General features: G+C 46.2%; 1 protein-coding gene across 14 annotated transcripts in view; it reads right to left on the bottom strand.

Moving 5' to 3' along the window:
• rbm47 (RNA binding motif protein 47) overlaps window positions 1-27,530 on the bottom strand; it is a 273,757-nt gene that overhangs the window by 100,956 nt on the left and 145,271 nt on the right. For 3 of the 14 annotated variants that reach the window (XM_038791353.1, XM_038791355.1, XM_038791352.1), the window contains one exon: window positions 14,120-14,214. The exons of 8 other annotated variants lie outside the window; for them this stretch is intronic. In XM_038791353.1, coding sequence (XP_038647281.1) covers window positions 14,120-14,121 — 2 coding nt within the window. In that variant the 5' untranslated portion in view covers window positions 14,122-14,214. Of the gene's footprint in view, window positions 1-13,100; window positions 13,251-14,119; window positions 14,215-14,295; window positions 14,465-27,530 lie in introns of those variants that run through there. 3 more of the 14 variants (XM_038791354.1, XM_038791359.1, XM_038791360.1) reach the window with 3 other exon arrangements.

Genomic DNA, 27,530 nt, shown 5'->3' with positions numbered 1-27,530 from the left:
TCTGGAAATCTCTCGATTTTTGTTTTGGACATGCTCCATGATTGAGCTTTACAGTCCTCTCAGGTAGAGAATTCCAAAGATTCACCAGCTTCTGACTGAATAAATTTATACTTACCTCAGTCTTGAAGGAACAGTCATACCTAACTATGTAATCTCAGTGGTAATGTAGCACAGTGGTTAGCACTGCTGCCTCAACGCCAGGGACCTGGGTTCAATTCCAGCCTTGGGTCACTGTCTGTGTGGAGTTTGTACATTCTCCCTGTGCCTGTGTGGGTTTCCTCCGGGTGCTCTGGTTTCCTCCCACAGTCCAAAAATGTGCAGATTAGGTGGATTGACCATTCTAAATTGCCCCTTAGTGTCCAAAAAAGGTTAGGTGGGGTTACTGGTTAATGAGGATAGGGTGGGGTGTGGGGCTCGGTAGGGTCCTCTTTCAGATGGTCACTGCCGACACGATGGGCTGAATGGCCTCCTTCTGCACCGCAGTGATTCAATGAGGATGTTAAATGAAGTGCTACAATTGGCCTCAGTATTTGGGGCAGCACGGTAGCATGGGGGGCAGCACGGTAGCATGGTGGTTAGCATAAATGCTTCACAGCTCCAGGGTCCCAGGTTCGGTTCCCGGCTGGGTCACTGTCTGTGTGGAGTCTGCACGTCCTCCCCCTGTGTGCGTGGGTTTCCTCCGGGTGCTCCGGTTTCCTCCCACAGTCCAAAGATGTGCGGGTTAGGTGGATTGGCCATGCTAAATTGCCCTGGGTGTCCTTAAAAGTAAGGTTAAGGGGGAGGTTGTTGGGTTATGGGTATAGGGTGGATACGTGGGGTTGAGTAGGGTGATGATTGCTCGGCATAATATCGAGGGCCGAAGGGCCTGTTCAGTGCTGTACTGTTCTATGTTCTATCCCTGGACCAGAGAAATGGAAGAACACTACCAGGGTTCCATTCCTGATGCTAGTCAATGATCGCTAATGGACAGTCCATAAGTATGAGATCAAGATTGATCTTGGCTGTAATCCCCTCACAAGCTGTCCTTTTCCTTTCCTAACTCACAATTCTTATTGAGTTTCTCTGGAATGGCTTATAACAAGGCTTTACCATACCCAAAGAAGCAACTATTTTGAGGTGAGGGATGTGTGTGTGTGTGTGGGCGGGGGAGGGGGGATGGTCGTATGGTGTGTGTGTGTGTTGAAGGGGAGGATGCTTTAATATCAATTAATATTTTCTCGCACGGGAACAATTTCAACAAGGATCATTAACACCTTCTCAGAGGAATTAGAGGTGGGCAATTCATGCTGTCCTTGCCAAAGGTGTCTACACACTGCGAATGGATGAAATACAATTTGGTGTGGCGGTGATGGATGCAAAAGATACTATAGCTTTTTCAAAAGTAAAATACAGCAGATGCTGGAAACCTGAAATAAAAACAGGGTGAAAGCTCATGGCGTAAAATGTTAATTCTGTCTCCCTCTCCACTCATGCTGCCAGAGTGCTGGATATTTCCAGCATTTTCTGTTATTGTTATAGCTTTTTATTCGCCTTTCTCATGTTTTTACCCATATCTATATTTTCACAGGAGAATGCATGACCTTGGTTATAAACCCTTGTGTAAAGCAGGCTCCTGATGCATCATTACTTGTTTTGTGTTACCGCTCAAAATGAGTTTAAATCCTCCTGAGTCCCTGCCATCCTTTCTTCTGGTGCCTCTTCCTTTAGAATAGGTGGTTGGAAGCTCCGTCCAGTACAAGGCTGGGAAACATTGACATTGGACTGAGATCCAGGGTTAGGTCTAATTCCGGGCAGCACGGTAGCACAGTTTTAGCACTGTTGCTCCACAGCGCCAGGGACCTGGGTTTGATTCCCGGCTTGGGTCACTGTCTGTGCGGAGTCTGCACCGTCTCCCTGTGTCTGCGTGGGTTTCCTCCGGGTGCTCCGGTTTCCTCCCACAAGTCATGAAAGACGTGCTGTTAGGTGAATTGGCCATTCTGAATTCTCAGTGTACCCGAACAGGGGTTGGAGTGTGGCGACTAAGGGATTTTCACAGTAACTTCATTGCAGTGTTAATGTAAGCCTACTTGTGGCAATAATAAAGATCATTATTATTATTATTCCAACCCTTCCAGTGTGCTGACAGTGGAATAAGCAACAGAGTCTGTTGGAGGTGTGAAGGACTTTCAGTCTCTATGTAACCTATATGTGCTGGAAAGGAGCTGCATAGTTTAAGCCACCTATACAGATAAACCATTTGCAGTAAGAGTTTTATGTAATTTGAGAGATTATTTAATTGAAACATATGGAGATAAAACTTTAAACCTAAGGGTCGATTCAATGAACTTGAGTTAAAGCCCGCTGAACGGTGCGTTTAGCAGAGTGTTTCTCGACGCTGTGTTCAACGCCACTTGCCATTTTTTTTGGCCTCGGTGAGGAGGCTCATTTAAATATGCTGATCTGGATTTCGCCCAGCAAGAGGGAGATCCAGATCGCGACGCCTCACGAGATTCCGTTGAATCTCACAAGACGTTCGAGTGTCGCATATCTCGCGAGATTCAACCGCCTCCTACTGACACGAGGTCGGCCGTGGCAAGGCCTAAAGGTTATTGTGACCATGTACCGTAACACTGCTGCGATCACTGCACCACACGATTAAAATAATTAATTGTCCTCCCAGAGTCCTTTCCTGTTTTCCCTTCCTCGAAATGTCAATGCCTTGCTCAGGTGCAGTCCCACAGGCACCAATTACCTTCACAACAATGACCAACATGGTAAACAATTCTGGTCTTGCCAGTGACACTCATCCCATGAAAGATATTTTTAACAAATTCACAGGATAACTCACAAGAGAATACTGGCGGCTGCTCGATTACTGAATAAACTCACTGAACACTTCAGGGATTTCAATTTAACCTATGGTTTGACCTGGAGCGCTGAGCTATTTTCTCATGAACCAACTTACCAGCCTGCGCATGCTTAATATCAAAACTGGAACTCATCGCAGTAACTAGTACACACTGGAGCAATACTAGAATGTCCAATGATGGTGCACTATCAAGGAGACAAACAAAATATTCTCTCTCACCACCAGCTAGAAGTTTTTCCCCCAATAATAGTTGTTGCATACATTCTGACATTTTCTAACTTGTGGGAATATTTTTTATTGGAGAGTGTAAAGAAGGTGCACACTGTACTGGTACCAGAACTGTGTCAGGATATTGACCGAATGAAAAAGCTCTATTGGAATGATAGAACAAAGACTTTCATCTGTGGTCCCTTGAATAATGAAGAGAAGAAGTAATAAGGAAGAAAAATGAGCGATAGAAAATTAACCACCAGGTGAAGTAATGGAAAGGAAAATAGAAGCCTTAAATATAAATGGGGAAAAGGTGGCAGGCTGTGTCAGCAGAGGGAATAGGAAAAATCAGGAGGGATGTCAGAAAAATTAATAGAGTAAATATTCATAAATGGAAAAGGTGAAATTTAAAATTAAACTTTCTCCGTTGCCTAGTTGAATCTCTCCAGTATTCATTTAATTTGATCTTTTTTGTTTTCACAAGCGTTCAATTTGCATTTCTTATTTGTATTCTTCAATTTGTCACAAACTGTAGTTTACCAGACTTACGCAGTAAGATAGGTCACAGAAAAACCAACATACTGTTGTTTTTATCATTTAACTTATGTTGGAGTTAGTGACCTTTTCAGTGATCGGGAAGGTAATAACTAACTACAGTGGAGATAAAGGTGGGTTATCACTGAACAACTTGCATCATGGGAGGGGTTCCACAATCCATGTCAAAGTACATTGACTAAAAATCATGTGGGCGAAGGTTTCCTCTGCATGCAAGGTGCAGTGAAATTGTAAACACGTTTGCACAGAACAAGTTTATGAGTTCACTACAACTTGCAATTATAAATTATCCTTAAGGAATACAAATATTCCAAGGCACTTGGCTGGAACAATCATGAGAAAAATACCAAGCCATTCAAATTGAGTTCAGTTTGTTAGTCAAAAACCCGACCAAAGATGTAGGTTTTAAGGAGCACATTAGAGGAGAGAGAGGCAAAGAGACTTTGGAAAGGAACTGCAGAGCTTGGGGCCTAGTCAGCTGAAGGTATGACCATCAATGGTGTAACAATAGAAATCTAGGATCCACAAGAGGCTAGAATTGGAGAAGCACAGAGGGTTGTACAGCTGGAGGAGCTTCGAGACAAGGGGAGGTACGTGGCCACGGAGAAGGGATTTGAAAGCAAGAACGAGAATTTTAAAAATCAAAGTGTTGCTGGACCAGGAACCAATGTAGGTTAATGAACAGAGAAGTGATAGGTGAATGGTTTGAGTCAGGATACGGGAAGCAGGATATCTTTTCAATCAGCACAGCATTATCAGTCCCATTTCACTCAGCCCAACTCTCCCAATGTTAGTTACTTCAGGATTTCCTGTATTCATTTCATACATTTTCCAGAAAATGTAACTTTGCAATTATACATAGTCACAGACTAATCATTGGGATGACTTAGTTATGTCCATAAACGGTTAGGTGGGGTTATGGGGATAGGGTGGAGGTGTGGGGATATGGTGGAGATATGGGCTTAGGTAGGGTGCTCTTTCCAAGGGCCGGTGCAGACTCGATGGGCCGAATGGCCTCCTTCTGCACCGTAAATTCTATGATTCTATATCAAATCGCTGAAATGTCGCTCACCCAACATCGACCAAAGCAACGGAAACAACAACTGCACACTCAGCCCTGATGACCCTGCAAAGTCACCCTTACTAACATCTGGGGTTTGTGCAAAACTTGGGAGAGCTATCCCTGAGAATAGTCACACTCACCAAATCACACCTTACAAACAATGTCCTAGACACCATCATCGCCTTCCCTGGGTAGGTCCTGTCCCTCTGGCAGGACAGACCCAGCAAAGGTGGCAGCACTCTGGTAGACAGTGGGGAGGGTGTTGTCTTGGGAGTTCTCAATCACTGTCTGCAACCTCATGGCCCGGCATATGCCCCACTCTACTAAGCCAGGGGATCAAACCTGTTTCAATGAAAAGTACAGGCAGGCATTCCAGGAGCCTAGCACCGGGCATACCTAAAAATTAGATGCCAACCTGGTGGAGCTACAACACAGGGCTACTTGTGTGACAAACAACATAAGCAGCAAGTGATAGACAGACCTAAGTAATTCCACAACAAATTAAACAACTCTCTGAAAGAAGCGGCTCCAGAACTATCGCAACCCTCAATGATGGGGGAGCCCAGCACATCTGTGCAAAAAACAAAGCTGAAGCATCCACAACAATTTTCAGCTCAAAGTACCAAGTGGATGATCCAGCTTGGTCTCCTCCAGAAATCCCCAGCGTCATAAATGTTAGCCTTCAGCCAATACGATTCACTCCACGTCATATCAAGAAATGACTGAAAGCACTGGCTACTGCAAAGACTATGGGCGTTGACAATATTCCGGCAATAGTACTGAAAACTGGTGCACCAGAACTTGCCACGCACCTAACCAAGCTGTTCCAGTACAGTCACAACACTGGCATCTACCCAACAATGTTGAAATTTGTGCAGGTATGTCCTGTACACAAAAAGCAGGACACATCTAACCTGGCCAATTGTCACCCAATCAGCGTACTCTCAATCGTCAGTAAAGTGATGAAAGGGGTCATCAACAGTGCTGTCAAGTGGCACTTACTCAGCACTAACCTGCTCACTGATGCTCAGTTTGGGTTCTGCCAGGGTCACTCAACTCCTGACCTCATTACAGCCTTGGTTTAAACATGGACAAAAGAACTGAACTCCGTAGGTGAGGTTAGAGTGAGTGCCAGTGACATCAAGGCAGCATTTGACCGAGTGTGGTATCAAGGAGCCTTACAAAAACTGGAGTAATTAGAAATTGGGGGGAAAACTCTCTACTAGTTGGAATCATACCCAGCACAAAGAAAGATGATTGTGATTGTTGGAGGTGAGGCATTTCAGATCAAGGAGTTTCTCAGGGTAGTATGCTAGAACCAACCATCTTCAGCTGCTTGATTTATGTCCTCTCCATCATAAGGTCAGAAGTGGGGGTGTCCACTGATATCTGCACAATGTTCAGCATCATTTGCGACTCCTCAGATATTGAAGCAGTCCATGTCCAAATGCTGCAAGACCTGGACAATAGCCAGGGTTGGGCTGACAAGTGGCAAGTAACATTTGTACCACACAGATGGCAGGCAATTACCATTTCCAACAAGAGAGAATCTAACTATCACCCCATGACATTCAATGACATTATTATTGCTGAATCCCTACTAACAACATACTGGAGGTTACCATTGACCAGAAACTGAACTGGACTAGCCATATAAGTACTGTGGCCACTAGGGCAGGTCAAAGGCTAGGAATCCTGTGGTGAGTAACTCACCTCCTGACTCCCCAAAGTCTGACCACAGCCTACAATGCACAAGTCAGTAGCCTGATTGAATACTCTCCACTTGTCTGGATGAGTGTAGTTCCAACAATTCTAAATAAACTTAACACCATCGAGGATGAAACAGCCCACTTAACTAGCATCCCTTCCACAAACATTTACTCCCTCCACCACTGACGCACAGTAGCAGCAGTGTGTACCATCAGAAGGTGCACTGCAGGAACTCACCAAGGCTCCTGGGACAGTACATTTCATGACCATTACCATCTAGCAGACATCTCAGAACCACTTTCTCTAGGTCAATTAGTGATGGGCAATACATGATGGCCTAGCCAACGAAGCTCACATCCACTGAATGAATAAAAAAAGGGAATCTGAACTCTCAGATGGAACCGCCGAATAGGATGTAGGGCGGATTTGCTAACCCTAGGGACCTGATTATGAGATTCACACATCTTCAATTGTCCCAAAGTCACGATTGTAAAAACCAAGCTGAGCGGTCTTAAATCACATAGCTGTACACTTCAGGCAAAGTCCAAGGAGCTATTTCCATGTTGGGCAGAGCAGTCAGCCAACTCTAGGGAGGAGGTTTTAACTTGGGCCACCTGGTGTAAGCAGGATGCTAGTGGCGTTCAAATACTTTCACAACACTTCTAAACTGATAATCTGACTGTCACAATGGTGAAAAGGGCCTGGCGAGTTTTATCCGGCCATGCAGTCAATACGGACCTGAAAAGTTAGGCGCAATTATTTTTGAGCAATCAGGAAGAGTAGGAAAACCCTTTTTTGTCCCGCAAAAATAATCCAGGCTCTTGTTGCCAGTTGGGCATAGTGAATATAAGCAGCACCCCTACCCCTGAATCTGCCTTGCTGCTGCTATCTTGAATCTGCATTGGAAAACCCTTGTGGGGCAAACATCTGGCTATTCTAATTTTAAATGAGGCCAAAGCCTTAGTTCTGGGATGACTACCTCCATAGTTCAAGCATCTGAAAATTAAAACCTTCTCTCAGGATAAATACAAAATGGTAACACAATAGCAAATGCCACTGATGTGAACTGTTTACATTCACAGACTCGGGTATTTTTTGATAAGGTTCGGGTGATTTTACCATTTGGCAATGAGGAAATGCAATTGGAAGTGGGATTAGCCACCTGGTATTCCTTTCCATTAAATTACTGATGTGCTGCCACCCATTTCAAATCCCACCAAAAGTTAAAATCTAACCTGAGTGAATCTCCAGTTTTAAGAAGGGTTCACTGGCTCTAATCGTAAAAATGTGAATAGGCTCAGGCAGCATATAGGAAATTCCCTCATAGAAAGACAGTATCAGTATCTTGCAGAATCTAGAAATATAGGAACATAGGAATTAGGAGCAGAAGTGGGCAATTTAGCCTTCGAGCCTGCTCCGTCATTCAATCAGACCATGGATGATCTCTTCCTGGTCTCAAATCCACCTCCCCACCTGTTCCCCATATCCCTTTAACCCGCTTTTGATCAGAAACATATCTATCTCTTCTTGAAGCCATTTAGTGACTCTGATTCCACCGCAATCTAGCAAGTTATCCTTTGCTTTCTCTTCATCGCTTGTGTGAAGAAGATTGCATTACATCAGCTGATCCATGTTGGTCCCATTTGTCTGTTGCTGTTTAGCCAATAGGGAGGCCCAATTTGGAGACAGTCATGGCCAGGAGAATACACTTGAGCACTCAGAATAAAGCGTACATCTGAAAAAATATTAATCACATTTGGAAACATGCAGAAAGATCCTGAAACCGAATAGGAGGAAAAATTAAGTAGAATGATGAAGGCAAAAAATAAATTAGGGAAGTAAGGGAATTAGAATGTAAGAAAGCACGTCAGGCAACAATGTGTAAACCGAAGGCTCTGCAGTTCACCAAATGCTACCTCTTTATTTATTTGAATATTTCTGGATAGAGAGACTCGCTGCTGATGTTTTTCATCTTGCTCTCATTAGGACAAATACAAGAATGCCAAATTTCAAATAATCGCAATAATTGAAAGGACAGGAGAAAGGGTGCTGATTGGATGGAAAGTTGACTCTGATTGGTCAAGGTATTGCCATGGATGGAGAAAGCAATGGAAAAATAATGGCTCCCCAAACTCCCGAGTAACTTAATAAAGGCACAAGGCTTGACCAAATTCCTGTAAATACAGAGAACAGATCCTTGCATATGAATGAATGTAACTTCGACTAAGCGTTATGTGCTCATCAGATTATCTTAAAACTGGCTCATGTAGCAGAACGTTCATTCAGGCTGACGGCAAAAGGTTTGTTTGGGCTGGCAACAGAATCCTGTCAGTGGAAACCACCAATTGTGTAGCCACGACATAGCAGAAACATGGAACAACTAGCTTAGCCTATTGTTCAAAGTCTGAAAATTACAGCCTTTGGCCCATTTGGCCCAAGTTTGCGTGATACACTGAGAACAATTATTCAATCAGGAGAGCCATTGACTCACAATCAGGATAGCTTTGATGGGGTCTATTTCTGCATCACTTTTACAAAGTGAGAAACAATTCTGATGAAGCCCATCTTACAGCACGTGGAACTATACACATTCCATCAGGTATATAGACCAGTGAAGTTAGGCTATATAGACCAGTTATATAGACCAGTGAAGGTGGGGAGTAGTGGAGAATCCATTAACTCAACTGTCACATCAAGAAAAGGGGGTGCATTAGACTGCTCCATCGCAAAAGTGGATTTGCACATGGGGCAACATATTCAGGTGTGAAAGGAAATACCTACACGTGGCTGTAGATTCAAAGGTCACAAATACATCTACATATTATTAATTAAAATTGACATTTTGGCTCTGAGCTTGCAGATTTCAAAATGGAAAGCCAATTGTGGCTGCAAAGGTTGAGAATTAATGTTGAGAGACATTGGTGGAATTCTCCGCCCATTGGAATTCTCTTTTCCCGCTGGCAGTGCACCCCTGCCTGCAGGTTTCCCGCTGGCGTGCGGGAAATCCAATTGATAAGCGGTGAGAAGCGAGAATCCCGCCACCGGCAAATGACGTGTTCCCGAGAAACAGGACCAGAGAATCCAACCCATTGGGTTGAATTTTATGATGGGTTTTGGGACACTGATGCTTACTGTGGATCCTGGGCCCACACCGGCGAACAGTGGGACCCGCTCAGCAATTTTATGACACATGGCCTCCTAATTGGCTGCCTCAGGACCAGCTGCGTAATTAAGGATGATGCCTGATGTTGCCAGACCAATCAGAAGACTGGCAGCTCTGAAACCTCAGTGATGCCATTGGGAGAGGCCTGCATTGCTCAGGCAGGCTGGAGAGTTCGGAAGGTTGGCCAGCTACGGTTAAAAAAAAATTCAAGGGTCAAGGGGTGGAAGGGCCAACCAAGGTCATTGGAGCCATTGAAGCTGCTTTCCCTGCCCTCTCTTTGAGCCCGGAACCACAGGCTCAAGGAGGAGACCATCTTTAATTTGGCAGCCTTCCCCTCCATGGGGAAGGGGTGGGGAAGGGGTGCATCCTGCTGTTGGCAAAATGCCAGTGACTCCATAAAATGGCCTTTTATTTGTTCTTTAAGGTTGCAAATCAGCCCCTTGGAGCAGTCAGTCGTTCTGCATCTGACTCCACCACTGCAAAATTGTCCTCACAGTGGGACTGTGTCAGGGAGTTGTCCCAACGGAGTTATGCACTATTTGACTTTACAGTGGCAATGAAACTGATTACATTGAACAGTATGCATTTGACTGATGTTACATGCAGTCATTTTCACACCCTTTGTGTTAGATGGCAATGGGAGCTACTCTTCCTTCTTTTTACATTTCATTGCCAAAAGTCTACTTCAGAAAGATGCTTGGAAATATGGACAGTTTAACTGTTTGTTAGAAGACTACATACACATGGTCTCAATAAAGGAAATTCTAGGCTTTTTGTTGTATAGTAGCTGAATCATGTTCCCAACTCTTGTTTAAAACTTACAGAACAATGGTTCTGCAGAACTGTTAATTGCATAAACGTTCTTTCAACAGCTGACCTTCACAGCCCTAGCGAAAGCCTTGAATATACTTCAGTTGTATTCATCCCCTATCTCTGTAAGCCAAAGCTTGTTAACATAAGGGTTTAACAATGAACAGGTGACACACCACCCTTGGTGTAAAGACTTTACTGTATTGTCTCAAGCAATACTCACTCGCAAGTAAAATGATTAAGTCCTATTCCCAATTTTTTTCTCCATTGATGGATATATCAGGGTAGCAGTTGCGCACACCTACTGCAGCTGTTCAATTCTTACCATTTTACAGAGTTTTGTTACAGCGATATAAGGCAGCGTTGTTGATTCTGGTGACTGCAGGGATCAGGAATCAAAACAACAGGAAAATAACTTGCCAGGACTTACAATGTAGATAGTAAGGTCAGATAGGTATGCCGGAGGCTTGCTAAATATATTTTTGGTGGGCTCGGCAGAACTTTGCAAAACTTTCGTCAAAAGATTAAATAACCTGGATACAGTCCATGATAATGCAGATTCTGTGCGAGGTTAGATTTAAGTCACGCATCTCTGATGCAGAATTTGCATATTTACAGTACAGGTTGGCACTAAAAAATAAAGAGTTTGGGTACAGCACCAATGAGGACAAAAGTAGGCCTATCACCTCCGCTCTGCTGAAATTGAATGGAGTTTCCACTAGGTTGTACAAGTTTTTTCAGTGCAATTCCTCAAAAGCGGTCAAACCAGTGCAAAAGATGGACGAATTTCAAGCATAAATATTTCCTGGATAAATGGAGTTTCCATAACTAGTTGGACATTGAATTAATCACTATTGTGAATTTTGGTTAATTGCACCCATTTGTGGGCCTTCGAGGAGGCTTTCAAAATAAAGCATCTTTTAGATGCAGGTTTGCGACCAGGCACCTTTTCAAAGCTTTTAAATATTCAACATTTTAAAATTTATTAAGAAACTGACGACAGTACTCGATGATACTAATACAGAAAATGGTTTACACGATGCTTAAAGCTTATTTTCTCAGCACAAGCATGAAGATATGAGGTGCAGGGCTTGTGGCACGCACAAAACCACAATCTCAGCAGATCCTGGATCTTCCAAAGAGGAAGAAAGACATTTGGGGGGGGGGGGGGGGGGGGGGGGGGGGAATTACATCAAATTAAGTTTTAGGAAGATTTTTGGGCACCTCTTTATGTACTTTACCCAAATGGCCGGTCGTCTTCATACAGAGACTAGACAATGAATTTCAGCTTCCTTGGGGGTGGGGAGGGGCATGATTAATCTGCTTGATTAATCTTCTCATTCCTAGCTCTAGTGACAATCTCTCTGCCACAATCGAGTAAACCAATCCCTTAAATTTGTGAGGACCTTTGAGTTGAAACAATGAATGACAGAGGGATCATTGTCATGACTTCAAAACAATGGAAAAATATAAACCTACAATTACTTATGGAGATTATTTGGCAGTTAGCTCACTGACAATATCAGATGATTGTGAACATTAAATCTCAAGTGGTTTGCAGATTATTTGCAATCTGAACGCTGGCTAAAATAGTTGGCTTCTAGTCACCGTCATGTTTCCATTTGTATTTTTTTAATGTGATATTTATTGTGGACATAATGGGCCTGGTTTATTTGGTTTTCAGTTTTGCAAATGAATGGAAAGGCTGCAGGGTTCTTCAGGTATTCGATGTGCAATAACTTTCATATTGCGAGCTTTTCAATGAATATATGTTAATCACAAGAGAATCTCTGGTCTCTTCCTGGTATCAACCTTAGTTTCTGGTTATATTAACCACCACTATACATTACTTCCTATTTCCAGTACTTACCACCATATATTTTAAGAACTATTTAACTATTTCTTCCAAGACATGAGTGACTAAAGGCATCAGCCAATGTAATTTGAAGCTAAACAGACCAAAAAGTTAGAAGGTCCAATGCAGCCAGCATGCTACTTTTGGTCTTTGTGTCGTCCCCCCCCCCCCCCCCCCCCCCCCAACCATGCCCTCAAGTTGTGAGGGAAAAACACAGAGAAATTCTGAGCTTTACTGCTACTCAGTAAACTCCTGATGGAAAAAGCACAAAGTGTAGACAATTGGCTGGGAATGGGTTTGGGTTGCCCATAATGCCTCACGGTCAAATAACATGCTGACCCACTAATGAAGCTTAAGAGATTGAGAAGTGCCATTTGGGTGAGGTACTACGGTGCTGCTGGGGGCTATAGAACCACACACCACTGCAAATTTGCACCTTCAAGAAGTGGGAAAGAGCAAAAAGATTGAGAAAAACCTAAATTTGTTTAAGTTGGTCAGAGAATCACCTCCACACATGCCAAGAATTGCACAGCAGCATTGTTACTGTTTCAGGGTACATAGGAAAGTCACACTCACCAAAATTATCAAAGAGGAGTAAACTGTTAATGGCCCATGAACAATGCTTAAAACATGATGTCACATTGCTCGGCATTCAACAGGAATATTTAGTCATGTAGAAATGTATATTGGGAAGGATGTCAACAAATTATTGCACTTATTTAAGAATATGATCAATTTAATCATACACAGTTCAACATAACTTTTTAGCGATTGCATTTCTTTTTATAATACTGCTTGGCTTTTACAGAAAATAATTTTACAAGTTGCAGATTTTAGAACAAATATATAATGGAAGTAAGCACAGACAGAAAAGTAAAATCTCTACCTTCAGCAAGGTGTATTCTCCTTTCACAACGCAGCACGGCAATGGAATGCCCTTCAGACTCATGGCTGATTGCTTTTAGTTAATGTTTCACCGGACACAAAACAACTCTCCTGTCCCACCCTCAGAGCAAACAGCTCCACTGAGTACAAGGTGCACAAAGAGAGACACTCAGAGGGGGAAAGAGAAAAAAAAAACGGGCATGGTGCTTGCTGACAGAGCACTACCAGCCACAGCGCCATTTAAAAAAAATTGTGAAGTATCTATGGAAAATTAAATCCAGAAATCACCTTAAAAATATCAGCGTAAACATACTAATTGACATTCGAATGGACCAGATTTTATCATCGATCCTGGCCTAGTATTCAAACTTTTAAAAGATCAAAATGGAAGAGCCATAACTATTTTATACAATTGATTAAGCATATGGTGCCATGATTTAGCTCACACGGGTTCATTTAGCACTTATTATATAAAATGTACCAAGTCTCAGAAACTGGAAGTAAGTTTTGAACATTTTCTCTTTGCATTACATCTTATTAATTTACTACATATAAGCACTGGAAGACTGTTTTTGAAAATAACTCACTTTTCAGCAAGAGACCTAAAAGCAATCAAATTTTCCTCACATAAAATCTTTACTTGGCCGAAGTAATTGCACATTAACCAGAGTAAATAATTCTTCTGAGTACATAACCAATATACCCAATATACGACAGAGACGAACGTTTTGACAGGGAGGGAACAAATTTATAATAGGTGCAGATTAGACACTGCAGTGAAAATGGAGTCAAAATACTTTTGATTTGCTTTTCAGTTCCCCAATTGGCTTGTTGACATGGTGGTTGTTGATGAGTTGAATGTTTTATCACAGAAATGTTACTTTTGTAAGCACTTAAACGTGACATTTCACTAGAGGATAGAGATTTACTCTAGTCACAGTGAATGGGATCTCTCTTTTCAGCATTAAAGCAGAATTTCAACACAACCCACACACAATGGTACTAATCTTTTCCACTCACATTGGGTTGTATATGGATTCTCACTTCGTACTGTCTTCAATTCGATGGCCTGCAGTGCAGTGCAACATAATGAAGGCCACGTTACGTCTGTGAAACTGAGTATTTGAATTAATGACATTCAGCGGTAATGACACTGAAATTATTATTGAAAAAACACAATAAATGGAAGTTCCTACCTGTGAAGGCCGGACTGCTAAGCACTGAGAAATCTGTCCAAGCTGTTTCACTCTCTTCAAGTCTATACACTGGAACCTTTATCAGTCAGCACTGGCAACTTAGGTACTACAGTACTAGTCTGTTTACCTAATGTAAAAAGGGGAGGCACTATTGTATTAGCCTTTGGCCGCTCTGATTATTGCCATGTAAAGAGAATTTATTGCTGAGTTGTGCAAAAGGGGCACAATTACAGGTTTAGCAGATAGCAAAAAATCTTCAGTTTGTAAAGTTTTAATTACTTTCTATCTGTGATCATGTTTTTACTGAGAGAAACATGGGTTCAATATTCAAATTTGGGAGGCTGGTCAAGTGGAACAGCCCAGGGGAAGGGAGGAGAGAGAAAAATAAATTAAGTCAGAAGTCCCACAAGCAGGTTATACTCACATTTATGTAAATCAGTAAAGTTGTGAAGCCAGGCCCCAAAGACTCGATTGTCTAAACTAACAACAATTCACAAATAGAGGACGAACTATAAGGGAAGTTTAAAGTTTAACTTCACTGTAGCCTATAAAGAAGAGTATTAACACAGGAGATAGCCTCACATTAGAATGTAGAGTATTACATTTATAAAAAAGTTAAAGTCAGATTACATGGACTGGATTCTCCGGTCCCCCAGCCGGATGTTTCTCAGCAGCGCGCCGTTCGCTGCCAGCGGGATTCTATACTCCTGCTGTTTGTCAATGTGACCTCCCATCAAAGCCACCCCTACGCTGCTGGGAAACGTGTGGGTGGGGATGCACTGCTGGTGCAAAAAGTGAATTGCAACGGCCCGAGAATTCACCCCAATATATTTGATATAAAGCCTGGATTTCCAGGTCCCCCAGCTGGGCCTTTCTCGGCGGTGCGCCATTCGCACGGCGGGATTCTAAGGTCCCGCCGCTTCTCAATGTGATTTTGCACTGAAGCTACTCCACAATGCTGGGAAACGCCAGTGGGAAAAGTGATTCATAATGGCCGGAAAATTCCAACCATTTTATCAGCAAACAAGGAAAACAAAACCAAAAACGACAGAAATTTAAATGAGCGATAAATAAAGCTAAAGCAGATAAAGGGCAACACGGTAGCATAGTGGATAGCACAATTGCTTCACAGCTCCAGGGTCCCAGGTTCAATTCCGGCTTGGGTCACTGTCTGTGCGGAGTCTGCACATCCTCCCCGTGTCTGCGTGGGTTTCCTCCGGGTGCTCCGGTTTCCTCCCACAGTCCATGATGTGCAGGTTAGGTGGATTGGCCATGATAAATTGCCCTTAGTGTCCAAAATCGCCCTTAGTGTTGGGTGTAGTTACTGGGTTATGGGGATAGGGTGGAGGTGTTGACTTTGGGTAGGGTGCTCTTTCCAAGAGCGAGTGCAGACTCGATGGGCCGAATGGCCTCCTTCTGCACTGTAAATTCTATGATCTGTCAGATTATTGGGAAGAACTGTAGTAAAAGTGATAAAAGTTTGCAATATTCTGCCAGACAGACTGATAGAGCCAAAAGTCTTGCGGATGATCATTCAAAACACAGTTGGTTGCTGAAGGTAATTACCCGGAAATAAAACAATCAATACAAATCCTGCCGGGCAAAAGGAGGGAGTAATTTGGGGGGTAGCATATGAGGGAAAAGTAATGACCAGGACCCCGGGGACCATCTGCTCATTTCTTCAAAACAGTGCCATGGGATCATTTCTACCCACTTAAGTCGGCAGATAGAGCCTCAGTTTAACATCTCATCTGAAACACAACGGGCGGTATTCCCCCCCCCCCCCCCCCCCCCCCCGAATCGCCGGGGCGCCGCGCGAGTCCACGCCACCCCGACACCCGATTCTCCCCCCGAAACCAGCGCCACGATAATCGCGCCGGGCCACTCAGAGAATTGCCGCAAACAGCGAGCGGCGATTCTCCGGCCCGGATGGGCCGAGCGGCCGCTCCGACACGGAGGTTCCCGCCGGCACTGTCCACCCTCAGTCGCTGCTGCCGGTAAATGTGTGGGAACGCTGGGGAGGGGGGGGGGCTGCGGTAGGAGGAGAGGGGCTTCTTCACCGGGGGGGGCCCTCCGAAGGGGTCTGGCCCGCGATCGGGACACACCGATCGGCAGGACGGCCTCTCCCCCCCAGGCCTACCTCCTTCCGCGGCCGGCCCCAGAACCCCGGCGCCATGTTGGTGAGGGGCCGGCCGTGTAAGAAGTTCCCTGCGTATGCGCAGGATGGCGCGGCCCAACTGCGCATGCGCTGGAATGAGCTATCCCAACTGCACATGCGTGGGTTGGCGCGACGCCAAGGAGGCTGGAGCGGCGTGAACCGCTCCAGCACCGTGCTAGCCCACTGTGGGGGCCAGAATAGGTCGTACCCGGGCCCTGTTGGCGCTGTCGTGAAACGTGACGCCATTCACGACGGCGCGGGCACTTAGTCCCGGAAGCGGAGAATCCCGCCCAATGTTTTGGATCTTCATCGGGGGAGGGGAGGCCTCCGATGGAGTCTGGCCCGCGATCGGGACCCACCGATTGGCTGGCCGACCTCTCCCCCGCCGGGCCTACCTCCTTCCACGGCCGGCCCCAGAACACCGGCGCCATGTTGGTGAGGGGCTGGCGCGCGTATGAAGTTCCCCGCGAATGCGCAGGATGGCGCGGCCCAACTGCGCATCCGTGGGTTGGCGCGGCAACGCTGGAGTGGCGTGAACTGCTCCAGCGCCATGCTAGCCCCCTGTAGGGGCCAGAATAGGTCGTGCCCGGGCCCTGTTCGCGCCGTCGTGAAACGTGACGCCATTCACGACGGCGCGGGCACTTAGTCCCGGAAGCGGAGAATCCCGCCCAATGTTTCAGATCTAAAAGATCCTTCTAGAGAGACTTGAAGAAAGGTAGAAATATGCAGAATTATATAGCTGGAAGGGAGCAGGGTAGGTCGGCAAACTAGAGGACCAGGGATAGGTCGGGGCAAAGAAGATATTGACAAATTTGTCGTGGCCAAAAGAGAGTGCCATTAAGGAGTGTTGGCCTTGGTTTTTGTGCTCGTGGTCGGGAGTGGGGCTTGAACCCACAACCTTGTGTTTCAGAGGTAAGTGTGTTACCAACTGAGGCACGGTTGACACTCAAACAATGGAATTGGGGTTAGGATGAACATCAATGGATCAAATTACTTTATCTCTTCCTGTATCATTCTTATGCTTCCGTAGATTGGCTGAAATATGATTTTTGAGTTGCGAGGTGAGCCTGAACGTGCAAGAGGCAAGGAATCTTCCAAACTGTGGACCATATTGTAAAATCACGGGCATGTTGAGTGTTGTTTTCTATTTATGATAACAGGAATCACCTTTTGTATAATTTCATGCTGGGACTTTGGAGATTTACTGTTGTATTCATCAAACAAATCCAATTTACACACTAATTCAAACGCTTCAGCATCCACAAACCAATGTGCTACCACAATAGAAGTCGATAAGATAACACATAATTAGATCATATCCCAGAACTTGTCTCAAACTTGCCCTGAATATGTAGATGAGTTGAGAGGACTAATTTCTATGATCCTCAGACCTCTATTTTTGGATGCTGCTACCTCTACAGCCTTGCAGGCCCAGCCTTGGGTTGGCCAAATGGAATAATTCCACATTGTTTGCAGGTTTTTTGGCCCTGTCACATTTCTCTCACTCTGCAACAAGACAGCAAAAGGATATCTTAATTGCAGCACTCATATGCAGTTACAAGCGGGCTGTGAAGGTAGAAATAAATGAAAAGGGATAGAAAGGGGAAAAGGCGAAAAAAAAATGGAATGTTAAAAAGGTCGGAAAAAGACAAAAACAGGAGATGGGGGAGGGGAAAAACGCAGGCATAGGAAATTAAATAGAATTTTGCGTCCCCGCTTTTCCTTAACTCTATATCGTTCAGTTTTGTTTCACATGCTGCTATCTGTGATATCTTACAATTCTGATGAAGTGGCCCCCAAAACAATAGCAGACAGTTCTCTCCACAAAAGCAAGGTGTGCAAAATGTTTTTGTTTTAGATTCATAGCATCTGCAGTAGTTTATTTGTTGTTGATGAGACAGTCAGTTCTTTTCAATCAAACTTACCATTTTCAGCTGGGCTTCACATTGAAAAAAGGTTATAGCGACTATCTATCATTCTCAATGTGAAACTACAGGTCCAATTCTAAGCTGGTGAAAATGGCTGTCAGCCACTAGAACCAAATTCATGCTCGAACAAGGTAATGATTCCCAGGAGTAAAAATAACTCGGACCTCACACCAGCACTGCCATAGTCATTTCCTGTCTCAGTTGTCTGTAAGCCACACTCTATGAGCGCGATTCTCCCAAAAGGGAACAAAGTCCCATAATGAATGCTTTTAGCCATTTCCCGGCACTCGCAGTACCGAGAAACACATCGCTGGTCAATGTGATTCACGTTGTACAAGGGGCCTGAACAGAGAACGTGAGGACGGGGCCACATATTAGCCCCGTTTTGTACAGTGAGGCGCTCATCTCGCCAGAACTCCCCAGTGTAGTGAGAGATCGGGACACCATTTTTAAAATGGGGTCCTAATCTCCGAGGCCCCTGAAGCGATCCCCGACAGCCTCCTGAACACACTATGGAAGGTTCCCCAGCCCCATCCGCGCAGCAACCCCCCCCCCCCCCCCCCAGCCTCCAACACCCACACAGCGCATTCCTGGCCCAATCACACCCATGCAGAAAATTCCAGCTTGGCACTGCCCATGCCAGCTGGCAATGCCACCTGGGCACCTGTGCCAGTCTGCAACACCCGGTCGAGGACAATTCTTTGACTGGAAGATCAGCAAGTTTTGCGCAGACCAAAGAGCGTCTTTCACCGAGTTGATGACCTTCCGGCAGCAGTTTCATAAATTTCATAGAATTTACAGTGCAGAAGGAGGCCATTCGGCCCATCGAGTCTGCACCGGCTTTTGGAAAGAGCACCCTACCCTAGGTCAACACCTCCACCCTATTCCCATAACCCAGTAACCCCACCCAACACTAAGGGCAATTTTGGACACTATGGGCAATTTATCATGGCCAATCCACCTAACCTGCACATCTTTGGACTGTGGGAGGAAACCGGAGCACCCGGAGGAAACCCACGCAGACACAGGGAGGATGTGCAGACTCCGCACAGACAGTGATCCAAGCCAGAATCGAACCTGGGACCCTGGAGCTGTGAAGCATTTGTGCTATCCACAATGCTACCGTGCTGTTTGTTTCGGTGTGTGTCCGTGGAAACAGTCCGTAGAGAACAGAGTCCTGTGTCACAGAGCCGCTCGGGATGAACCTTGACAAATACCACTGCATCTCTCTCCAGACCTTCTTTGCAAAGGCACATTCCACAAGGAGGTGGGTGACCGTCTCATTTCCCCCACAGCCACTTCGAGGGCAGCGTGCAAGGCGCTGAGCCTTCGGGTGTACATGAAGAATCTGATGGGGAGAGCCCTTCTCACCACCAGCCAAGCTAGGTCTTGGTGCTGGTTTGTAAGTTCTGGTGATGAGGCGTTCTGCCAGATGACTCTGACAGTCTGCTCAGGGAACCATCCAACATCCTCCACAGTCTCCTTTTCCCTGAGGGCCTCGAGGACATTACGTGCTGACCACTGCTTCATTGCCTTGTGGTCAAAGGTGTTTTTCTTCAGAAATGTTTCCACAAGGGACAGGTGGTACGGCACGTCCAACTACTTGGAGTGTTCCGCAGCAATGAGGCCAGGCCCATCCTTCGTAACACCGGGGACAGGTAGAACCTCTGTATGTAGTGACACTTGGTGTTTGCATACCGGGGGTCCATGCACAGCTTGATGCAGCTGTACACAAAGGTGGCCATCAGGATGAGGGAGACGTTGGGTATGTTCCTCCCTCCTTTATCCAGAGGTTTGTACATGGTGTCCCTTCGGACACGGTCTATCTTGGATCTCCAGATGAATTTGAAGATGGCCCGGGTGACTGCTGCGGCGTAGGGTCGGGTAATGGGTCAGACCTGCGCTACGTGCAGTAACACCGAGAGTACCTCACACCTGATGAGCAGGGTTTTGTCCGCAACGGAGGGGGAGCGTTGCTCCCACCAGCCCAGTTTCTGTCTTACCTTGGCAATGCGCTCCTCCCAGTTTTTGGTTCACGACCCAGCTGCTCCGAACCATATCCCCAGCATCTTCAGGTAGCCTGACCTGACAGTGAAGGGGACAAAGGACCGGTCGGTCCAGTTCCCAAAGAACATGGCCTCGCTCTTGCCGTGGTTTACCTTGGCTCCCGAGGCCAGTTCAAACTGGTCGCAGGCATTCAAGAGCCTGCGTACAGACGCGGGACCGAGCAGAAGACGGCGACGTCGTCCATGTACAGGGAGGCCTTGACTTGCACGCCTCCGCTGCCTGGGATCGTCACTCCTCTTACACCCGGATCCTTCCTGATGGACTCGGCAAAAGGTTCTATGCAGCACACAAACAGGGCCGAGGAGAGTGGGCAGCCCTGCCTGACTCCAGATTTGATCTGGAACTTTTCTGATTCCCGCCCATTGATTGAGACTGCGCTATAGATTTTGTGTAGAGCAGTCTGATCCAATTGCGAATTCCCTCCCCAAACCCCATTTTGGAGAGCATATCCATCATGTAGGTGTGCGATATTCTGTCAAAAGCCTTCTCCTGGTCAAGGCTGATGAGGCAGGTGTCCACCCTCCTGTCCTGCACGTAGACGATCGTATTCCTGAGTAGCGCGAGGCTATCAGAGATCTTCCTGCCGGGTACAGCACAGGTCTGGTCAGGGTGGATCACCGATTCCAGAGCAGACCTGACCCGATTGGCGGTGACCTTGGCTAGAATTTTATAATCCACATTCAACAGTGAAATGGGTCGCCAATTTCAAATTTCTTCCCTTTCTCCCTTCTGCTTGTAGATGAGGGTGATGCCTTTCCTCATGGATTCTGACATGCTGCCATCCCGAAGCATACTCTCGTACACTTCCAGCAGGTCTGGGCCCATCCAGTCCCACAGAGCCGAATACAACTCAGCCGGTAAGCCGTCGCTTCCGGGAGTTTTACTCGTCTCAAAGGACTTGACGGCCTTTGTCAGCTCGTCCAGAGTTAGCGATTTGTCCAGGTTTTCCCGCTCGCTGTCGCCCAAGACCTCCGTGATAGACGACAGGAAGGTCTGGGAAACAGTGCTATCTGTTGGCTTCAGATCATACAGTCCGGCATAAAAGGATTTACTGATCCTCAGGATGTCAGACTGTGATGACTTTACAGAGCCATCTTCTTCCTTCAGGCTGCTGATCACAGAGGTCTCTCTGTGCACCTTTTGGAAGAAGAAGCGTGAGCACTTTTCATCCTGCTCCACGGAGCGGACTCTGGAGCGGAAGATAACTTGGAGGCCTCCGAGGTGTAGAGCGAGGCTTGCTGGCTCTTCACCTCTTGGAGATCCTTCTTGACATCAACCCCCATCGACTGCAGCTGGAGCAAATTCTGCATACTTTTCTGGAGCCTGGACATGGCCCCTCGTCTCTCTCTCACCTTTTGAACGCCTTTGAGGATGAAAAACCTTTTGATGTTCCCCTTGATTGCTTCCCACCAGAGATGTGGAGACTCAAAGAGGGGTTTCACGGTTCTCCAACCCTTGTAATCCCTTTTAAGTTCCTTGAGGTTCTCTGGAGTCAACAGTTTTACATTCAGCTTCCATGTCCCCCTGCCCGCCCCCTGGTTTTCCTGCAGGTGACCAGTGCTGAAGGGTGCCCGCCCGAGGTCTCTGAGGCGAAGGGGTGAATCCCAAAGCCTCAGGTACCTCAGGAATCTGCACATTAGAGTGAGGCTAGCTGGCTCGCTCTAATATGCAGATTTGCCAAAAAGTGTTCCCGCCCACAATGGACAGGATTTACATCGCGGCGTCTCGCGAGATTGCATTGAATCTCGCAAGGCATTGCGAGCTGAGTAAATCCAGGGAGCGGGGTCTCCCAGTTTTTAATCGACCAGGCTGCGCCACAGCAACCTGCTTTTCCAGCACAACGTGGCCATTGGATCGCGCCCTAATATCAAATACTGGTTCACATATTCTGGATAATTTCTGATAGGAAATGTGCTGTAGTTGAACATGCAATCATGCACAGAAAAATACAAAGAAATTTGAAGCAGAAGAATTCATTTCGGCCCTTCGAACTTGCTCCGCTATTCATTATGATCATGACTGATCATCAAACTCAATACCCTGATCCTGCCTTCTCCCCATATCAGTTAGTTCTGATATTAATTTAAGGAAAGCAGTGACTCAGAGCAACTGCAGGCCTTAAAATTTGGTTGAATGCACTACCAGGGAGTGTCCTATTTGCTTGTGTGACAATTGTAGATGGTACTTTGCTCATACTGTGCAGTGCACAATTCAGTTGCACTGCACTCTCCCACTGTCAAACCTCCCCACAAGCCTAAAGTCCAGTATTGTGTAGTCTGCACAAGAATCCATTCTCAGTAATCATGAGGAACAAGAAATGATCCCAGTATGATAATATGTATCCAGGACTTCTGCTATCGTACCCAACAGACAAAAATGGTCAGGCAACATCTGTGGAGAGAGAAACAGAGTTTTAAAAAATAAATTTGGAGTTCCGAATTCATTTTTTCAATTAAGGGGCAATTCAGCGTGGCCAATCCACCTACCCTGCACACCTTTGGGTTGTGCAGGCAAAGCCCACGCAGACACGGGGATAATGTGCAAACTCCACACGGACAGTGACCCAGGGCCGGGATTCGAAACCGAGTCTTCAGCGCCGTAGTCCCAGTGCTAACCACTGTGCCACCCTGCTGCACCAAGAGAATGTCTAGTTAATGGTCAGGAAATGGTACATTGGGCAATTTGAGGAGTGCAGCTCAGTACTGACCAAACACTTTTACTTTCCTTGGTCGAGATCTCCCGGCTCTTCAAGCGGCGGGGTCTTCTGGTCCTGCCGACGGTGCATCCCGCTGTGGGTTTCCCAACGGGTGGAATCAATAAGATATCCCATTGACAGCAGCAGACCAGAAGATCCCGGCCAACCAATGGTGGGCCCTTTGCCCATCACTGAGAAACACGCCGTGAGGCCAGATTATCACCCATAATCTGCATGCCTTAATACTCACTGACGAAACAGCTGAGTCATCATAAGAACCTCACTAGCGCCTTTTTGAAACAGTTAATCAACGTAATTGTTTTTGTTGACACTTTAATGCAAGTACATACTTCTCCTTCAGAAACAGAATTTGCTCACCTCTGGTCGAGTGTATTCTGCCTTCTCATTCTGTCAGAAGAGTTTCAACAAAATAATCTGCTTGCGTGCACAATATTTGTCCCCTTCAGAATTTTAAGAAACTGCTTCATGATCTCTTTGAAACTTGGGGTGCGATTTAATGGGAAGAAAAGTCCAATTTTGGGTGTATTTAGCGTGGCATTTCTCGGCGCCTGCAGCACCAGGAATGACCCTGTTATTAAACGGGACTCTGTTTTTGGGGGGGCCTTGGAGAGCAAAGCCCCGCCAAGGCAGCACTTACCTTGATTTCCTGCTCATCAGTACAGGAAGAGATCTCTGGACCCCAAAGCCCAACTTACCAATTAGGGTGTCTTCGAGCCCCCTTCATCCCACTTCATAAGGGCAGGGCATCCCCTTCTCGATCCGACATGGGAACCTGGCACTTTGACACTGCCAGCCTGTCACCAGATCAGGGTGGCACTACCAGAGTGCCTGGGTGGCACTGCCAAGGTGCTTGGGTGGCATTGTCAGGGTTCCCACGTGGCAGTGTCAAGGTGCCTAAGCAGCATTGCGAATACCAGGGCACCACCCTGCTCTGATCACCTGGGAGACCTGCCCAGGTGTTGTTACGCCTGTTCCAAGTTTGTGTAGACCAGTGCTGAACAGCGCCACGGCAAGGTTTCCAAGTTGCGAGTGCCTTGGGATACTCCGGTGCGAACATATTTAAGTGAGCTTAGCTACACACTTAAATATGCAAATCTACACCCCGTCCATTGCGGCTGAGATTCAGATTGTAACATTTCGTTAGATCTCATGACGCATCCCGAGCATCGTAAATCTTGCAAGAGGCCCCTCGTGAGATTTACCGGTCTCTGTGTCACCGAGTCGGGCACGATGAGGCTGTATGATTGTTGCTTTGATTTTTAAATGAGAGCAAATCTGTCACTCTCTCCTCTGAACACAAGGGGCGACACGGAGTGGAAAGAGTGCCCACACGGGACAAGCCCACCCGCGGATCGGGCCACCGTGGGGGCACCCCCCAGGACCCCGGAGCCCGCCTGCGCCGTCTGGTCCCGCCAGTAAAGGAGGTGGTTTAATTCACGCCGGTGGGACCGGCATTACCTCAGCGGGACTTCGGGCCATCGCGGGCCGGAGAATCGCCGGGGGGGACCCGCCAACTGACGCGGCGCGATTCCCACCCCCGCCGAATCTCCGGTGCCGGAGAATTCGGCGGCCGGCGGGGCGGGATTCACGCCCAAGATTTCAATCTCCAAAATTTATTTTATGCGTCTCCTGAACACTTCCATTTTTGCAAGTCATTCTGATGAGTTTACAGGGTTAAAATAATCTGTTTTGACTTACTCTCAGATGCCCTTGAGATGCATTCTAATAGCTGATTTGTACTGCTGACAAGCTCTCAGGTCATTAAGATTGAAGAGGAGATCCGTAGAGCCATTTTGTAGTTGTCTGTAATTTACCAGCATAGTCCAGATACCAGTCATGTATGTTTCCAATATTTAACATAGCAGGTATGCCAACAATAAGAGCTTTGCAGATAGTATCTATTTGTTTGTATGTATTGACAAAAACAAGCACAAGTTTTAAACTCCGCAACCTAACCCCAAGGGTAACATTGAGAGCAAGTTGACTAAATTCTTCTGCGCTATAGATCCACGTAATCAAATGGCTCCCACAATAGAAATGAAAAGATATTTGTGGCTCTGAGCCTCATTCTCTATTCCATTGGTGGAACACCTTGTTCTGACTAGTGGGCATGGTAGCAATGTTTTACAGGGGAGCAATGGGCATGCATGTGGCATTTTATTGCTCTCCCTCGGGGAAACAGCCAAAAAGAATTAACACCTGGTAGGGTACAGCAAAATATTTTCCTTTTCACAATGCCAACAGCTTCCATTTATATAGCACCCTGTAATGCTCAAGGACACTCTCAGGAGTACATTTAGGCAAAAGTTGATACTGAGCCATAGAAGAAAACATGTGGTGAGCAAAGGTTTAATTTGTCAAAGAATTAGATTTAAAAGAATGCCTCAAAGAACAAGAGTTAAGTGGACAGGAGGAGTGGTTTCGCGAGGGAATTCTAAACCTAGATGCCTGATGTTACAGCCGTGAATGTAGAGTGAAGGGTGCGGGGGATGTACAGGGGGCTAGAGTTGAAGTGATTTAATGTTTCTGGGTACTGAGTACTAAGGAAGGTCAGAGATAGGATGATGTTAGGCCTTGGAGGAATTTGAACTCAAGGAGGAAACTTTTAAAATCAGTAGGTAGAATTTTCAGGATGGTGAGCAGTCAGCACTCGCCATCCTGAGAGTCGGAGAGTACCGTGGTCCCACTGACTCTCAGAAGCCCACTGTCATATCATGTTCAATTGAGCTCTGATTGGCAGTGGGCAGGACTTCCGTCCAACCTTGGAAGGAAGATGTGCTGTCTGCCGATCTGATTGGCCGAAATCTCCAATCTGTCCAGGCACAGCACCGTATGGAACTAAGTCCGCCCAAGATGGAGAATTGTTTCTCTTTCAGTTTCCCACACTGCTCTGACCAGTGCCTACCAACCTAAAAATTGAGGATGCGTGGGAAATAGTGGAGAGAGCGGGTTTCCTGCATGAGCCCCTGTCTGCCCCACCGTTACATTGTGCCTCATTCAGGGCAGGTGGGAGCCTGCGGGGAATCCTCTCCATGCAATTTTACATTCCAACCCCCCCCCCCCCCCCCCCCCCCCCCCCCCCGCCAACCCCCAGCCTCAGAACCCACTTATGGGGACCATAACATTTTGCCCCAATGTGTTGATGGATTGGAACGCAATGTAGGTCAGAAGGCACAGAGGTAATGGATGAATGGAATACCCCGGGCAAGTGTGCAGTCAATTCCAGTCTCTGTAGTTTCAGAAAAACAGCACCCACAGCCTTTCTGGAGGGAGAGAGAGGAGGTCTTGCCTTTGTCGGCAACCAGTAATGGTTCTCCTATAGATTCACTCATTCAGGTTCTCGGCAGCACCAGGAATACAGCCTACCTGGAGAAACATGGAGGAAGAGAGTAGGATCTTGTTCTAAGCTGGCAGGAGACAAACTGAAATCCTTGGGACTCGAAAAAGCATTCCAATCACCGCCTGTTACTGGTCAGAGTATGGGCTTTTGGGGCTATTCATTAGCCACCAGATATTCAATCAAACTGAGTCCCACCCTATCTCTCTCTCTTTGGTGCCAACAAGTCTGAAGCTTCCGGTTCAAACCAGCAGGGACTAGCATTCCCTCTGGTAACTTCTGAATTCTGCTGCTTGCCTTAAACATACATGTCCATAAATCCCGCTTGCCTTAAATATACATGTCCATTAATCATCCATGGATCAAAAATAATAACGGTAAAATAAAAGAAAGGGGGAATAAGGGAATATACAGGAAGGACCCGTACAATTGTATACTTCAGTCTGGAAGTATAAAAATATCAATGAGGGTTTCCGCGATATCTGGGCGATGTTACAGAGGTGGAGTAGGTGGTCTTTGTGATGGATATATGTTTTCTTCTATGGCTCAGTATCAACTTTTGCCTAAATGTACTCCTGAGAAGTGTCCTGGAGCATTTCAGGGTGCTATATAGGGTTTGAAACTCAGTTTTGATTAAAATAGGATGCCTGATTAGTGACCAGTCTGGTACAGCCTGAGACAGTGGAAAGAATTGTACGTGCAACCCGCCGTGTGTTTCGTGGTGGGAGAGGCAGCTTATGATTGTACGGCGGTGGGATCTTCTGGTCCTGCTTTTGTCAGCGGGATTTCCCGTTGAATGCACCCCTCGCCTCTGGAAAGTTCTAGCCAGTGTCTAGGGAGGAGTGGAATTGGTGGCCAAAAAACAGAATTTGAAGTTTGGGCCAAAAACAATGGATTTAAGATTCCCAATAATTAATTGGAGGAAATTTTGGCTCATCCAGACTGGGTGATGGACAAGCAGTGTGACAATCTCAGAGGTACTAGACAGGCAGCTCTCAGCAGAACGGCCTGAGAGATCTCTCCTTTAGT

This window comes from Scyliorhinus canicula, chromosome 3, assembly GCF_902713615.1.
Source record: "Scyliorhinus canicula chromosome 3, sScyCan1.1, whole genome shotgun sequence".
Lineage (NCBI taxonomy): Eukaryota > Metazoa > Chordata > Chondrichthyes > Carcharhiniformes > Scyliorhinidae > Scyliorhinus > Scyliorhinus canicula.
The sequence above is the reverse complement of the archived record's forward strand: the minus strand, read 5'-3'. Positions and strand labels throughout refer to the sequence as shown.